General features: G+C 39.1%; 1 protein-coding gene across 1 annotated transcript in view; it reads right to left on the reverse strand.

Annotated features, from left to right (window-relative positions):
* Positions 1 to 18297, reverse strand: part of LOC137770950 (FRAS1-related extracellular matrix protein 1-like) — a 105050-nt gene that overhangs the window by 71597 nt on the left and 15156 nt on the right. Inside the window, exon 6 of the mRNA XM_068553990.1 lies at positions 18114 to 18222. Within this exon, the coding sequence (XP_068410091.1) occupies positions 18114 to 18222 (109 nt within the window). The remainder of the gene's footprint in view (positions 1 to 18113; positions 18223 to 18297) is intronic.

Consider the following 18297-nt stretch of genomic DNA (forward strand, 5'->3'; position numbering starts at 1 on the left):
AAGGCAGCATTCACATATTTTAAGTGGGCAAGAGTCAGAAGTGCTTTTACACATCAATTATAAGAGCATAAGTATCCCACGGGATAGAGAATTAAAGTGGTTAAATACACAAATACAGAGTTACTGTGCTAGGGAATATTTAATGATGTTAGACAGGAAAGGTCTGACGCTTTATAATGAGGGCTGTGTTTTAATCTAGACTCTAATAAGGAAGGGACTTTTGTAACTAAAGGAATTAAAAATAAAACCTTCTCCTTGGACCCAGCATGCTGGAGGGGATATGGGGAGAGAATGAGCGCTGCTCAGAGCAAGAATACAGACTCCAGACTGAACACTGCCGTTAGAGACAGGAAGCACCAACCATTCCCATTACCCAGTAGAGCCGGGGGCCAACAGACTGAAGAGACTCTCGAAAAGGAGCAAAGCCTTTTAAAGAAGCAAGGTGATGAAATTTAAAGACAGTGCACTGGTGGACCCAGTTAATGCTTCCCCTCAAATCTACCCAGCTCCCCTTCTTCCTGATGTTGACCATTTGCCTGCTTTCTAGCTGCAGCAGTTCCAACAGGCTTCCCACAGTCCCCACATTGTAAAGCCCTGGCTGCCACCACTGCCTCATCTTCTGATGTTGCTGCCCTCAACTGCCTAGCAGATGAGGTTTTGGCGTGACCTTCCCTGTGACCATGGCCAGGTCCCACACCATGGGACTCAAGGAGTTTGTGCAGTGGCTGTTAAGAAGAGCCAGGTAACGCAACCTAGGCATGTGGGGAGTTAACATCCACTGAGGCAAACTGACCAGGGTGAGAGAGGAGATGGAAGGAGCTGACATGTGTTTGTTCACACTTGCTCAACCCCACCCCTGACTCTTCCCACACAGAGTGGTTTCATCTCCTACTGGAGATATCAGCACTATCGAGCAATCAGCTTTATTTTCTTGTAAACCTATGACCAGCTCAGTCACACCACCTTTTTATTTGCCACCCCCAAACCCCCAACTTCCCTTCTCCTTACTCTAGTTTTCAGTAAAGCGTTAGTGCATATAATCTGCCTAAGGGGCTGTTTGCTATGGTACCTGGGCTAAGACATATGGCATACTGAAAGAAAGAGAGAAAGGAAGGAATGAAAGGAAGGAAGGAAAAGAAGGAAGGAAGGAAGGAAGGGAGGGAGGGAGGGAGAGAGGGAGGAAGGAGGAAGTGGGGGAGAGAGAAATAAGGATGGGTAGAAGGAAGGAAAGCAAGGAAAGAGGGAGGGAGGGAGGACAAGCACATATAAAGAATCTCTGCGACTGGTAATAAGGGTTTTGAAGCCAAGAGTGCAGAGTACAGCACAGGACAAGGCATCATGGGATGCAGGAGAGGAGCAAGTGAGAACACTAGAAATTTATATAGCAAGATAGTAATGGTGGTTATGTCTTCGTGGTGGAGTAATGAGTGATTTTATTCACCCGTTATTATTTCATTCATTTATTCATTTCTATTAACTCATTATTATTTATCCTACTTATTGCGCTTTCCAAGTTTTCAATGATGAACTTAAGTTCATAATAAATAAAATTTTATTTTAAAAAGAATTCTGGTGTCCAAACTAGTCAAAACCAGATTTGGAGCTCTTAACAAGCCTGGTTTCACAGATCACACATACACATGCAGACCATTAAGTCTCTACACTCAAGCAATAACGTAATTAATATTTGATTATTACTAAACTTTAGATCACTAATTCATTCTTTTCTCTCATTATCCCTCAAACAGACGTAGAGTAGGACAGAGAGCCAGATTATAAATCAAGGATGCCCAACCAACGTTGTCCCTCTCTACTGAAACTCACATACGTACAAATACACACACATGGTATGTTACCCATGTGCAAGCACACACACATACACATACACAAGCACAAGAGGTAATCGGTTTAAGCTGCCACCTGAGTATTTAAATCAGACAGATATTTTCTGTGTTAACTGAACCTACCAACACTACTTATAAGTATGTTTTGAATGCTCTTGATGGTATTAATGGGAAAGGAAAAAAATCTTCATTTACATTTCACATTTACATTTGATCTAAATATATACATTACATTTTAAATCTACTCAGGAATGAGAGGCAGTGCAAAGCCTTCTTTTAAAAGAAATAAAGCAGGAGGAGGTCAAGATGGCAGAGTAGGAAGATGCAGAATTCACCTCCTGTCCTCCTCCCACCCCTGTGAATACAGTAAAAATACATCTACATGTGGAGCAATTCTCACTGGAAATGGACTGGAGACTGACAGAAAGACCCTTATACAACCAAGGCTATAAGAAAGATCCACATGGAGTTGAGTAGGAAGGGAAGAGAATCAATCAGGTTGGGACCTGCACCCCCCCTAGGAGGGACACAGAAAAGGGGGGAGATTACAAGGGTGGAGATATCCCTGGGGAGTGGCTTGAACCACATCCTGGGTCCCCCAGCCCTGGGGTCCAACAGTGGGAGGACGAGTGCCCTTAGATGGTTTGAAAACCAATAGGACTGACAACAGGGCTGTAAGAAATCTAGACTCTGCTCATGAAGAATACACACATTCTTGCTCACTCCCATGACAAGAGAGAGAAAGCAGATTGAAACTGCCCAGGACTCTGGCTGGTTTCCCACAACTGCCTCAGTGCATGCCCTGGCCCATGCCAAGCACCCTTTCCAGCCCCTCTTGCTCTGAGGCACAGTTCCCCACTAGAACCAGGGCTGCCACAGCTGAGGAGAGTGCACAGTTGTGGGGGAGGGAGCTGGCTTGAGCCCAACCCAGGGTTTCTGCTCCAGCTCCAGGGTGGTGTTGGCCACTGAGCAGAGGAGAAGCTCCCACTCACACCTGGCTTTGGCTCTAGCTCCTCCATCTCCAGCCCCAACCCCTACAAAGTTGATAGCTGCCAGCACGTTCTGGGGAAAGACATGACTTATGTTCACACCAGATCAAACTCTCCCGTGAAATCCACTGGGAACACACAGACTGTATAGGGATGCTCTCACACAAGGACACACATTCAAGCCCAGGATAGGTAACTTTTACCTAATTTTATAGAGACAGAGAAAGTTAACCAAAACAATAAGACAGAGGATTTTATTTCAAACAAAAGAAGAAAAAAAACCAACCAATGCAACAGAGATGAATTAATTACCAGAAAAAGAGTTTAAAGATTAGTAATAAGAATGCTAACTGAACTAGGGAAAAGAATAGATGAACTAGAAAATATGAAAAAAACAGTCAAAACTGAATATACAATAACTGAAATGAAAAACATACTAGAAATAATTAACAACAGACTAAGTGATACAGAGGAACACATAGTGTTCCGGAAGATAGAATCATGGAAAACATCCAATCAGATCAGCAAAAAGAGAAACAAATTTTAAAAAATGAAAACAGTTTAAGGGACCATTGGAACAACATCAAACATAATAACATTCACATTACACGGGTCCTAGAAGGAGAAGAGAGAAAAAAAAAGGGGTCAAAACTTATTTGATGAAATTATAGCTGAAAACTTCCCAAACCTGAAGAAGAAAACAGATATCCAGGTACAGGAAGCATAGAGCATCCCAAACAAGATGAAATCAGAGAACCACACTAAAACATATCATAATTAAAATGGCAAAAGTTAAAGATAAAAGAGAATTCTAAAGGTAGCAGAAGAAAAACAAAGAATCACATACAAGGGAACCCCCATAAGACTATAAATGGATTTTTCTGCAGAAAATTTGCAGGCCAAAAGGAAGTGGCATGATATATTTAAAGTGCTGAAAGGGGAAAAACCTACAACCTAGGATATTCTATCCAGCAAGATTATCACTCAGAATTGAAGAAGGGATAAAGAACTTCTCAGATAAGCAAAAGCTAAGAGTACATCAACACTAAACCAATTCTAAAAGAAGTGTTAAAGGTTCTTCTCTAAGTGGAAAAGAATAGGCTACAACAAGAAGTAAGAATCTGTAGGAAAGGAAAAATCCCACTAGTAAAAGCAAATATATAGTAAAGGAACACAAGCATACCACTAAAGAAAATCACCAAACACAAGGGAAGAAACTAAAAGAAGAAGGAAAGAACAGAGAGGAACAACAAAAAGAATCAGAAAACAAGTAACAAAGTGGCAATAAGTACATACCTATCAATAATCACTTTAAATGCCAGTGGACTTAATGTTTCAATGAAAAGACATAGGATGGCTGATTGGATTAAAAAAAAACACGCACAATAAAACCCAAGATCCATCCATGTGCTGCTTACAAGCAGTCCACTTCAGAGCTAAAAGCACACAGACTGAAAGTGAGGTGATGGAAGAAAGATACTTCATGCAAATGTAAATGACAAGAAAGCAGGGGGCAGGCATACCCATATCAGACAAAACAGACTTTGAAACAAAGTCTTACCAAAAGACAAAATGGGCATTATATAATGATAAAGGGATAAACAGAAGAAAAGGATATAACATTTGCTAACAAATATGCCTAATATAGGGGCAACTAAGTATATAAAGCAAATATTAACAGACATCAATAGAGAAATTGACAATGATACAATAATATTACGGGAATTTAACATCTCACTTACATCAATGGACAGATCATCCAGACATAAAGTCAACAAGGAAATAATAGTCTTAAATGACACTTTAGACCAGTTGGACTTAATAGATACCTACAGGATATTTCATCCAAAAACAGCAGAATACACATTCTTTTCTAGTGTACAGAGAATGTTTTCCAGGGTAGATCACATGGTAGGCTACAAAACAAGTCTCAGAACATTTAAGAGGATAGAAATGATATCAAGCATTTTTCCAACTACAATGGTATGACCAGAAATCAACTGCCGGAAGAAATATGAGAAAAACACAAACACGTGGAGACTGAAAAACATGCTACTAAAAAAACCAATGGGTCTTCCCTGGTGGCGCAGTGGTTGAGAATCTGCCTGCCAATGCAGGGGACACGGGTTCAAGCCCGGGTCTGGGAAGATCCCACATGCCGCGGAGCAAATGGGCCCGTGAGCCACAACTACTGAGCCTGCGTGTCTGGAGCCTGTGCTCCGCAACAAGAGGCCACGACAGTGAGAGGCCCGCGCACCGCGATGAAGAGTGGCCCCTGCTTGCCACAACTAGAGAAAGCCCTCACACAGAAACGAAGATCCAACACACCCAAAAATAAATAAATAAATTAATTAATTAAAAAAAAAAAACCAATGGGTCAATGAAGAAATCAAAGAGGAAATCAGAAAATACTTTGAGAGAAATGAAACAAAAACAAACAAACCGACAGCTTTCCAAAATCTATGGAACACAAAAAAAGCAGTTCTAAGAGGGAAGTTTATAGCAATACAGGCCTACCCTAAGAAACAAGAAAAATCTTAAAAAACAACCTACCCTACTACCTAAAGGAATTAGAAAGAGAAGAACAAAGGAAGCCCAATGTCAGCAGAAGGAAGAAAATTATAAAGATCAAAGAGGAAATAAATAAAAACAGAGACCAAAAAAACCCAATAGAAAAAAATCAATGGAACCAAGATCTGTTTTTTTGAAAGGTTAAACAAAAACAATAAGCCTGTGTCCAGGTTCATCAAGAAAAATAGAGAGGACTCAAATAAACAAAGTAAGAAATGAAAGAGGAGAAATAATCGATATCACAGAGAAAAAATCATAAGAGAATAATACAAACAGTTATATGCCAACAAATTGGACAACCTAGAGGAAAAGGATAAATTTCTAGACACATACATTCTTCCAAGACTGGATCAGGAAGAAATAGACAATCTGAACAGACTGTGCACCATTAGTGAAACTGAATTAGTAATAAAAAAAAATTTTTTTTAAATGATAAAAAAAAACTTCCAGCAAACAAAAGCCCAGGATTGACAGCTTCACTGGGGAATTCTCCCAAACATATATAAAAAAACAGCTAATACCTATCTTTCTCAAACTGTTTTTTAAAAATTGAAACAGAGAGAACTCTCCCAAATTAACTCTACAAGGCCACCATTAACCTGATACCAAAACTAGACAAAATTACCAGCCAATATCTCTGACGAATATGGAGGCAAAATTCCTCAACAAAATATTAGCAAAATCAAATCAACAATATCTTAAAAGGATCATACAACATTATCAAGTAGAATTTATTCCAGGTAAGCGAGGATGGTTCAAGATCCATAAATCAATCAATATGATACACCACCTTAACAAAAGGAAGGATAAAAATCCCATGATCATCTCAATAAGTGCAAAAAAATGATCTGATAAAATTCAACACCTCTTCATGAGGAAAATTCTTATCAAAGTTGGTATAGAGGGAACATATGTCAACATAATAAAGGCTATTTATGACACATCCACAGCTAACATCATACTAAACAGCAAAAAGCTGAAAGCCTTCTTGCTGAACTCAGGAACAAAACTAGGATGCCCACTCTCCTTACTTCTATTTAACACAGTAATGAAAGTCCTAGCCACAGCATTCAGACAAGAAAAAGAAATAAAACGCATCCAACTGGAAGGGAAGGAGTAAAACTGTCACTATTTGCAGATGACATGATACTATATATAGAAAACCTTAAAGTCTCCACCAAAAAACTATCAGAACTAATAAGTGAACTCGGTAAAGTTGCAGGATACAAGATTAATATACAGAAATCTGTTGCTTTTCTATAAGCTAATAATAACAATCATAAAGAGAAAACAATCCTTTTTAAAACTGCATCAAAAAGAATAAGATATCTAGGAATAAACTTAACCAAGAAGGTGAAAGACCTGTACTCTGAAAACTACAGAAAGCTGAAAGAAATTGAAGACGATACAAAGAAATAGAAAGATATCCCATGTTCATGAATTGGAAAAATTAATATTGTTAAAATGTCCATACTACTCAAAGCAATCTACAGATTTAACGTAATCCCTATCAAAACACCCATGACATTTTTCACAGAACTAGAACAAATTATCCTAAAATTAACATAAAACCATAAAAGGCCCAGAATTGCCAAAGCAATCTTGAGAATAAAGAACAAAGCTGGAAGTATCATGCCCCCTGACTTCAGACTATACTACAAAGCTATAGTAATCAAAACAGTATGATACTGGCAAATAAACAGACACATAGATCAATGGAACAGAATAGGAAGTCCAGAAATAAACCCACACACTTATGGTCAATTAATCCATGACAAAGGAGGTAAGAATATACAATGGAAAAAAGAAGTGGTGCTGGGAAAACTGGACAGCTATATGTAAAAGAATGAAATTAGAACTTTCTCTAACACCATACACAAAAATAAACTCAAAATGGATCAAAGACCTAAATGTAAGGCCGGACACTATAAAACTCTCAGGGGAAAACACAGGCAGAAAACTCTTTGACATAAATCACAGCAATATCTTCTTTGATCCACCTCCTAGAGTAATGAAAATAAAAACAAAAACAAATGGGACCTAATTAAACTCAAAAGCTTCTGCACAGCAAAGGAAACAATCAACAAAATGAAAAGACAGCCCATAGAATGGGAGAAAATATTTGCAAATGATGCGACTGACAAGGGATTAATCTCCAAAATATACAAATAGCTCACATAGCTCTATGTCAAAAAAACAAACAGCCCAATCAAAAAATGTGTGGAAGATCTAAACAGACAGCTCTCCAAAGAAGACATAAAGATGGCCAATAGGCACATGAAAAGATCCTCAACATCACTAATTATTAGAGAAATGCAAATCAGAACTACAATGAGGTCTCACCTCACACTGGTCAGAATGGCCGTTATCAAAAAGTCTACAAACAATAAATGCTGGAGAGGGTGTGGAGAAAAGGGAACCCTCCTACACTCTTGGTGGGAACGTAAATTGGTACAACCACTATGGAGAACAGTATGGAGGTTCCTTAAAAACTAAAAATAGAACTACCATATGATCCAGCAATCCCACACCTAGGCATATATCCAGAGAAAACCATAATCTGAAAAGATACATGCACCCCAATGTTCATTGCAACACTACTTATAATAGCCAAGACATGGAAGTAACCTAAATGTCCACTGACAGAGCAATGGATAAAGAAGATGTGGTACATAAATACAATGGAATATTACTCAGCCAGAAAAAAGAATGAAATGATGCCATTTGCAGCAACATGGATGGACCTAGAGATTATCATACTAAGTGAAGTAAGTCACACAGAGAAAGACAAATATCATATGATATCACTCACGTGGAAAATAATTTTTAAAAATGATACAAATGCACTTATTTAAAAAACAGAAACAGACTTACAGATATTGAAAACAAACTTATGGTTACCAAAGGGGAAACAAGGGGGGAAGGATTAAATAAGGAGCTTGGGATTAACATACACACACTATTATATATAAGATAGATAACCAACAAGGACCTACTGTATAGCACAGGGAACTCTTCTCAATATTATGTGTTAACCTATATGAGAAAAGAACCTGAAAAAGAATGAATATATGTATAACTGAATCATTTTGCTGTACACCTGAAACTAACACAACATTGTAAATCAACTATACTGCAATAAATTTTGTTGAAAAAAGAAATGTAAGTAAATAAAAAAATAAAAAATGAGGCTGTGGTAAGACCACACCACTCTTTTCACATCTTTGGTGGTGGTTCTAATACCTGTGGTTCCCCCAAGGAATGTAGTATTGCTTTTGATTTATTATTTTTTTAGGCAAGTGAAATACCACATGCTTCCTTTGGTCTTTTAGACCATAATAGCTTTCATTGTAAGAGTCTGGGAGCTAAAGTGAGGATTCTACTATCTGCTGAGGGTCGCTATTTAAACTACCACACAGAAACTAGAAAATAAACCATGAGTGATAATCAGGGTTCCACTGAGACCGCTGAGAGATATCCTGGTTAAAAATCCATTTATCTCCTAAACGCAGACTCCGTGAACTCCCACTCCAATGGCATCCTGTGTCCCCAGGTACGAGTGTTGTTGCAAAGTCACTGTTCAATAATGCCTAGAAGTTTGAGGTAGTTGCCTAGTCTCAGTGTGCAGTGACCATGAGAAATGTCTACAGGTCCCATTGGGGAAGGGGAGTCCCCTTATGTGTTGGTGATATTACTGAAGTTTCTTCCTCAGGTGTGCCTGCCTCCTTTTCTAAGGGCTCTGGGTCTATAAAGTCAGTCAGTCTAGAGACTGAAGGAACAGTAACAGTTCCCTATACCATTGGCTCAATTCAGGCAAAGTCCTACAGTAAACCAGGCCCCTACACATAAGAGAATGAAATTATAACATTTTCTCATGTCATATACAAAAATTAACTCAGAAGGGATTAAAGACCTAAATGTAAGACTGGAAACCATAAAGCTCCTAGAAGGAAACATAGCAGAACACTCTTTGACATAAAACATAGCAATATTGTTTTGGATCTGTCTCCTAAGGCAACAGATATAAAAGCAAAAATAAACAAACGGTATCTAATCAAACTTCAAAGCTTTTGCACACGAAAGGAAACCATCAACAAAATGAAAAGACAACTTACTGAATATGCAAATATATAAACAGCTCACACAACTCAACAGCAGAAAACCAAACAATCTGATTTAAAAATGGTCAGAAGGAGGAGCTTCAAGATAGCGGAAGAGTAAGACATGGAGATCACCTTCCTCCCCACAAATACATCAGAAATACATCTACATGTGGAACAACTCCTACAGAACACCTACTGAATGCTGGCAGAAGACCTCAGACCTCCCAAAAGGCAAGAAACTCCCCATGTACCTGGGTAGGGCAAAAGAAAAAAGGAAAAACAGAGACAAAGAATAGGGACGGGACCTGCACCAGTGGGAGGGAGCCGTGAAGGATGAAAGGTTTCCACACACTAGGAAGCCCCTTCACTGGCAGAGACGGGGGTGGCGGAGAGGGAAGCTTCGGAGCCACGGAGGAGAGCGCAGCAACAGGGGTGAAGAGGGCAAAGCGGAGAGATTCCCGCACAGAGGATCGGTGCCGAGCAGCACTCACCAGCCCGAGAGGCTTGTCTGCTCACCCGCCGGGGCGGGCGGGGGCTGGGAGCTGAGGCTCGGGCTTCGGAGGTCGCATGCAGGGAGAGGACTGGGGTTGGCTGCGTGAACACAGCCTGAAGGGGGCTAGTGCGCCACAGCTAGCCAGGAGGGAGTCCCGGAAAAAGTCTGGACCTGCCAAAGAGGCAAGAGACTTTTACTTGCTTCTTTGTTTCCTGGTGCGCGAGGAGAGGGGAGTAAGAGCGCTGCTTAAAGGAGCTCCAGAGACGGGCGCGAGCCGTGGCTATCAGCGCGGACCCCAGAGATGGGCATGAGACCCTACGGCTGCTGCTGCCGCCACCAAGAAGCCTGTGAGCAAGCAAAGGTCACTCTCCACACCTCCGCTCCCAGAAGCCTGTGCAGCCTGCCACTGCCAGGCTCCCATGATCCAGGGAAAACTTCCCCGGGAGAACGCATGGCGCGCCTCAGGCCGGTGCAATGTCACGCTGCCCTCTGCTGCCGCAGGCTCGCCCCGCATTCCGTACTCCTCCCTCCCCCCGGTCTGAGTGAGCCAGAGCCCCTGAATCAGCTGCTCCTTTAACCCCGTCCTGTCTGGGCAGCAACAGACGCCCTCAGGCGACCTACACGCAGAGGCAGTGCCAAATCCAAAGCTGAACCCCAGGAGCTGTGCGAACAAAGAAAAGAAAGGGAAATTTCTCCCAGCAGCCTCAGGAGCAGTGGATTAAATCTCCACAGTCAACTTGATGTACCTGCATCTGTGGAATACCTGAATAGACAACGAATCATCCCAAATTGAGGAAGTGGACTTTGGGAGCAATGATATATATTTTTTTTCCCCTTTTCCTCTTATTCTGAGTGTGTATGTGTATGCTTCTGTGTGTGATTTTGTCTGTATAGCTTTGCGTTTACCATTTGTCCTAGGGTTCTGTCTGTCCGTTTTCTCTGCTTCTTTTTTTTTTTAGTATAGTTTTTAGCGCTTGTTATCATTGGTGGATTTGTTTTTTGGTTTGGTTGCTATCTACTTTCTTTCCTTCTTTTTTTGTTTTTTTTACTTTAAAAAATTTTTTTAATAATAATTTTTTATTTTAATAACTTTATTTTATTTTATTTTATCTTCTTTTTTCTTTCTTTCTTTTATTTTCCTCCCTTTTATTCTGAGCCATGTGGATGACAGGCTCTTGATGCTCCAGCCAGTCGTCAGGGCTCTGCCTCTGAGGTGGGAGAGCCAAGTTCAGGATATTGGTCCACAAGAGACCTCCCAGCTCCACATAATACCAAACGGCGAAAATCTCCCAGAGATCTCCATCTCAATGCCAAGACCCAGCTCCACTCAATGACCAGCAAGCTACAGTGCTGGACAGCCTATGCCCAACAACTAGCAAGACAGGAACACAACCACACCCATTAGCAGAGGGGCTGCCTAAAATCATAAAAAGGCAACAGACACCCCAAAACACACCACCAGACATGGACCTGCCCACCAGAAAGACAAGATCCAGCCTCATCCACCAGAACACAGGCACTAGTCACCTCCACCAGGAAGCCTACACAACCCACTGAACCAACCTTAGCTACTGTGGGCAGACACCAAAAACAACGGGAACTACGAACCTGCAGCCTGTGAACAGGAGACCCCAAACACACTAAGTTAAGCAAAATGAGAAGACAGAGAAACACACAGCAGATGAAGGAGCAAGGTAAAAACCCACCAGACCTAACAAATGAAGAGGAAATAGGCAGTCTACCTGAAAAAGAATTCAGAATAATGATAGTAAAGATGATCCAAAATCCTGGAAATAGAATGGAGAAAATACAAGAAACGTTTAACAAGGACCTAGAAGAACTAAAGAGCAAACAAACAGCGATGAACAACACAATAAATGAAATTAAAAATTCTCAAGAAGGGATCAATAGCAGAATAACTGAGGCAGAAGAACGGATACATGACCTGGAAGATAAAATAGTGGAAATAACTACAGCAGAGCAGAATAAAGAAAAAAGAATGAAAAGAATTGAGGACAGTCTCAGAGACCTCTGAGACAACATTAAACGCACCAAGATTTGAATTATATATAGGGGTCCCAGAAGAAGAGAAAAAGAAAGAGACTGAGAAAATATTTGAAGAGATTATAGTTGAAAACTTCCCTACTATGGGAAAGGAAATAGTTAATCAAGTCCAGGAAGCACAGAGAGTCCCATACATGATAAATCCAACGAGAAACACGCCCAGACATATACTAATCAAACTATCAAAAAGTAAATACAAAGAAAAAATATTAAAAGCAGCAAGGGAAAAACAACAAATAACACACAAGGGAATCCCCATAAGGTTAACAGCTGATCTTTCAGCAGAAACTCTGCAAGCCAGAAGGAAGTGGCAGGACATATTTAAAGTGATGAAGGGGAAAAACCTACAACCAAGATTACTCCACCCAGCAAGGAGCTCATTCAGATTCGACAGAGAAATTAAAACCTTTACAGACAAGCAAAAGCTAAGAGAATTCAGCACCACCAAACCAGCTTTACAACAAATGCTAAAGGAACTTCTCTAGGCAGGAAACACAAGAGAAGGAAAAGACCTACAATACCAAACCCAAAACAATTAAGAAAATGGTAATAGGAACATACATATAGGTAATTACCTTAAATGTAATGGATTAAATGCTCCAACTAAAGACACTGACTGACTGAATGGATATACAAACAAGACCCATATATATGCTGTCTACAAAAGACCCACTTCAGACTTAGGGACACATACACACTGAAAGTGAGGGGATGGAAAAAGATATTCCATGCAAATGGAAATCAAAAGCTGGAGTAGCAATTCTCATATCAGACAAAATAGACTTTAAAACAACGACTATTACAAGAACTAAACAAGGAAACTACATAATGATCAAGGGATCAATCCAAGAAGAAGGTATAACAATTGTAAATATTTATGCACCCAACATAGGAGCACCTCAATACATAAGGCAAATACTAACAGCCATAAAAGGGGAAATTGACAGTAACACAATCATAGTAGGGGACTTTAACACCCCACTTTCACCAATGGACAGATCATCCAAAATGAAAATAAATAAGGAAACACAAGCTTTAAATGATACATTAAACAAGATGGACTTAATTGATATTTATAGGACATTCCATCCCAAAACAACAGAATACACATTTTTCTCAAGTGCTCATGGAACATTCTCCAGGATAGATCAAATCTTGGGTCACAAATCAAGCCTTGGTAAATTTAAGAAAATTGAAATGAGACTAGATATCAATTACAGGAAAAAAATCTGTAAAAAAATACAAACACATGGAGGCTAAACAATACACTACTTAATAACCAAGAGATCACTGAAGAAATCAAAGAGCAAAACAAAAAATACCTAGAAACAAATGACAATGAAAACACGACGACCCAAAACCTATGGGATGCAGCAAAAGCAGTTCTAACAGGGAAATTTATAGCAACACAATCCTACCTCAAGAAACAAGAGACATCTCAAATAAACAACCTAAACTTACACCTAAACTAATTAGAGAAAGAAGAACAAAAAAACCCAAAGTTAGCAAAAGGAAAGAAATCATAAAGATCAGATCAGAAATAAATGAAAAAGAAATGAAGGAAACAATAGCAAAGATCAATAAAACTAAAAGCTGGTTCTCTGAGAAGATAAACAAAATTGATAAACCATTAGCCAGACTCATCAAGAAAAAAAGGGAGAAGACTCAAATCAACAGAATTAGAAGTGAAAAAGGAGAAGTAACAACTGACACTGCAGAAATACAAAGCATCATAAGAGATTACTATAAGCAACTATATGCCAATAAAATGGACAACCTGGAAGAAATGGACAAATTCTTAGAAATTCACAACCTTCAGAGACTGAATCAGGAAGAAATAGAAAATATAAACAGACCAATCACAAGTGCTGAAATTGAAACTGTGATTTAAAATCTTCCAACAAACAAAAGCCCAGGGCCAGATGGCTCCACAGGTGAATTCTATCAAACATTTAGAGAAGAGCTAACACCCATCCTTCTCAAACTCTTCCAAAATATAGCAGAGGGAGGAACTCCCAAACTCATTCTACAAGGCCACCATCACCCTGATACCAAAACCAGACAAAGATGTCACAAAGAAAGAAAACTACAGGCCAATATCACTGATGAACATAGATGCAAAAATCCTCAACAAAATACTAGCAAATAGAATCCAACAGCACATTAAAAGGATCATACACCATGATCAAGTGGGGTTTATCCCAGGAATGCAAGGATTCTTCAATATACGCCTATCAATCAATGTGATACACCATATTAGCAAATTGACAGAGAAAAACCATATGATCATCTCAATAGATGCAGAGAAAGCTTTTGACAAAATTCAACACCCATTTATGATAAAAACTCTCCAGAAAGTAGGCATAGAAGGAAGTTACCTCAACATAATAAAAGCCTTATATGACAAACCCACAGCCAACATCATCCTCAATGGTGAAAAACTTAAACCATTTCCACTAAGATCAGGAACAAGACAAGGTTGCCCACTCTCACCACTATTATTCAACATAGTTTTGGAAGTTTTAGCCACAGCAATCAGAGAAGAAAAAGAAATAAAAGGAATCCAAATCGGAAAAGAAGAAGTTAAGCTCTCACTGCAGATGACACGATACTATACATAGAGAATCATAAAGATGCTACCAGAAAACTACTAGAGCTAATCAATGAATCTGGTAAAGTAGCAGGATACAAAATTAATGCACAGAAATCTCTGGCATTCTTATACGCTAATGATGAAGAATCTGAAAGTGAAATTAAGAAAACACTCCCATTTACCACTGCAACAAAAAGAATAAAATATCTAGGAATAAACCTACCTAAGGAGACAAAAGACCTGTATGCAGAAAACTATAAGACACTGATGAAAGAAATTAAAGATGATACCAACAGATGGAGAGATATACCATGTTCTTAGATTGGAAGAATCAACATTGTGAAAATGACTATACTACCGAAAGCAATCTACAGATGGAATGCAATCCCTATCAAACTACCACTGGCATTTTTCACAGAACTAGAACAAAAAATTTCACAATTTGTATGGAGACACAAAAGACCCCGAATAGCCAAAGCAATCTTGAGAACGAAAAATGGAGCTGGAGGAATCAGGCTCCCTGACTTCAGACTATATTACAAAGCTACAGTAATCAAGACAGTTTGGTACTGGCACAAAAACAGAAATATAGATCAATGGAACAGGATAGAAAGCCCAGAGATAAACCCACGCACATATGGTCACCTTATCTTTGATAAAGGAGGCAAGCATATACAGTGGAGAAAAGACAGCCTCTTCAATAAGTGGTGCTGGGAACACTGGACAGCTACATGTCAAAGAATGAAATTAGAACACTCCCTAACACCATACACAAAAATAAACTCACAATGGATTAAAGACCTAAATGTAAGGCCAGACACTATGAAACTCTTAGAGGAAAACATAGGCAGAACACTCTATGACATAAATCACAGCAAGATCCTTTTTGACCCACCTCCTAGAGAAATGGAAATAAAAACAAAAAGAAACAAATGGGACCTAATGAAACTTAAAAGCTTTTGCACAGCAAAGGAATCCATAAAAAAGACGAAAAGACAACCCTCAGAATGGGAGAAAATATTTGCAAATGAAGCAACTGACAAAGGATTAATCTCCAAAATTTACAAGCAGCTCACGCAGCTCAGTATCAAAATAACAAACAACCCAATCCAAAAATCGGCAGAAGACCTAAATAGACATTTCTCCAAAGAAGATATACAGATTGCCAACAGACACATGAAAGAATGCTCAACATCATTAATCATTAGAGAAATGCAAATCAAAACTACAATGAGATATCATCTCACACCAGCCAGGATGGCCATCATCAAAAAATCTAGAAACAATAAATGGTGGAGAGGGTGTGGAGAAAAGGGACCCCTCTTGCACTGTTGGTGGGAATGTAAATTGATACAGCCACTATGGAGAACAGTATGGAGGTTCCTTAAAAAACTAAAAACAGAACTACCATATGACACAGCAATCCCACTACTGGGCATATACCCTGAGAAAACCATAATGCAAAAAGAGTCAGGTACCACAATGTTCATTGCAGCTCTATTTACAATAGGCAGGACATGGAAGCAACCTATGTGTCCATCAACAGATGAATGGATAAAGAAGATGTGGCACATATATACAATGGAATATTACTCAGCCATAAAAAGAAATGAAATTGGGTCATTTGTAGTGAGGTGGATGGACCTAGAGTCTGTCATACAGAGTGAAGTAAGTCAGAAAGAGAAAAACAAATACAGTATGCTAACACATATATATGGAATCTAAAAAAAAAAAAAAAAAAAGGTCATGAAGAACCCAGGAGCAAGACAGGAATAAAGACGCAGAACTACTAGAGAATGGACTTGAGGATATGGGGAGGGGGAAGGGTTAGCTAGGACAAAGTGAGAGAGTGGCATGCACATATATACACTACCAAATGTAAAATAGATAGCTAGTGGGAAGCAGCCGCATAGCACAGGGAGATCAGCTCGGTGCTTTGTGACCACCTAGAGGGGTGGGATTGGGAGGGTGGGAGGGAGGGAGATGCAAGAGGGAGGAGATATGGGGATATATGTATATGTATAACTGATTCACTTTGTTATAAAGCAGAAACTAAGACACCATTGTAAAGCAATTATATTCCAATAAAGATGTTTAAAAAAAAAAATGGTCAGAAGACCTGAATTAACATTTTTCCCAAGAAGACATACAGATGGCAATCAGGCACATGAAAAGATGCTCAACATTGCTAGTCATCAGAGAAATGCATATCAAACTCCCAATGATATATCACTTCACACCTGTCAGAATGTCTATCATCACAAACAATGCAAATAACAAATGTTGGCAAGGATGTGGTGAAAAGAGAACACTCGTACACTGTTGGTGGGAATGTAAATTGGTGCAGCCACCAAGGAAAACAGTACGGAGGTTTCTCAAAACGCTAAAAATAAAATTGCCATGTGACCCAGCAATTACACTACTTGGGTATACCTGAATAAAACAAAAATGCTAATTGGAAAAGATAGATGCACCCTAGTGTTCATAGCAGCATTATTTACAATAGCCACAATATGAAAGCAACCCAAGTGTCCGTTAACAGATGAATGGGTAAAGAAGATGTGGTTTATATATATAATGGAATATTACTCAGCCATAATAAAGAATGAGATTTTGACATTTGCCACAACGTGGATGGACTTAAGAGCATATTATGCTTAGTGAAATAAGTCAGAGAGAGACAAATACTCAATGTTATCACTTATATGTGGAGTCTAAAAAATAAATGAATATGAAAAAACAGAAACAAACTCAGAGATATACAGAACTATGGGTTACCAGTGGGGAAAGGGAAGTGGGGAGGGGCAAGATAGGGAGAGGGGATTAAGAGGTACAAACTACTATGGGTAAAATAAATAAGATACAAGAATATATTGTACAGCCTAGGGAATACAGCCAATACTTTATAATAACTTTAAATGGAGTATAATATATAAAAATATTGAATCACTATGTTGTACACCTGAAACTAATATAAAATTGTAAGTCAGTTACACAATTTAAAAAAATAAAAAATAAAAGCAGTTTAAACTCTTACTCATGCATTTTCATTTCCATGCAACCCAACTTAACAATAAGACAATGGATTACAGTCTACGCCTTCCTTCGATCCTTCTGAACAATTTTGAGTTGGAGACCTTTCCTCTCCCAGTCCAACTATGCTCAATATCACAAATGGTCACTTTTTTGGCCTCAATCAGTGGAAAGGGATCTTTTGGCTTATCTCCTCTAAAGTAAAGAACTTAGTTTCAGGACACAAGAATCCTGGATTTAAATTTCTCACCCTGACAGCAGGAAAAACAAAACCAAAAAAATAACTATCTGATACCCTTAACCTGTCTGGTTTCAGCTGCCTCATGTGTAAAATGGGAATAAAGCTACCTTTTTTTCCTGACCCATATACTTTCTTGTCTTCCCTTCAAGGCTATGTTGTTTGACTCCTATATTGCACTTCACCTGTGTTCCAGGACACTCTCGGGGCATTTGTGTCTGCTGTTCTGATGGAGATGTGGACTGTAATAGGTGCACTCCTTTCAAAGAAGAAGTCATATACTTCCAACTCCACCTGTAAACGAACAATTGCATATGAACCACACATTGACCATTTATAATATAAAATACCATTATTTCTGGGCTATAC

This window comes from Eschrichtius robustus, chromosome 10 (genome assembly GCF_028021215.1).
Source record: "Eschrichtius robustus isolate mEscRob2 chromosome 10, mEscRob2.pri, whole genome shotgun sequence".
In the NCBI taxonomy this organism is placed as follows: Eukaryota; Metazoa; Chordata; class Mammalia; order Artiodactyla; family Eschrichtiidae; genus Eschrichtius; species Eschrichtius robustus.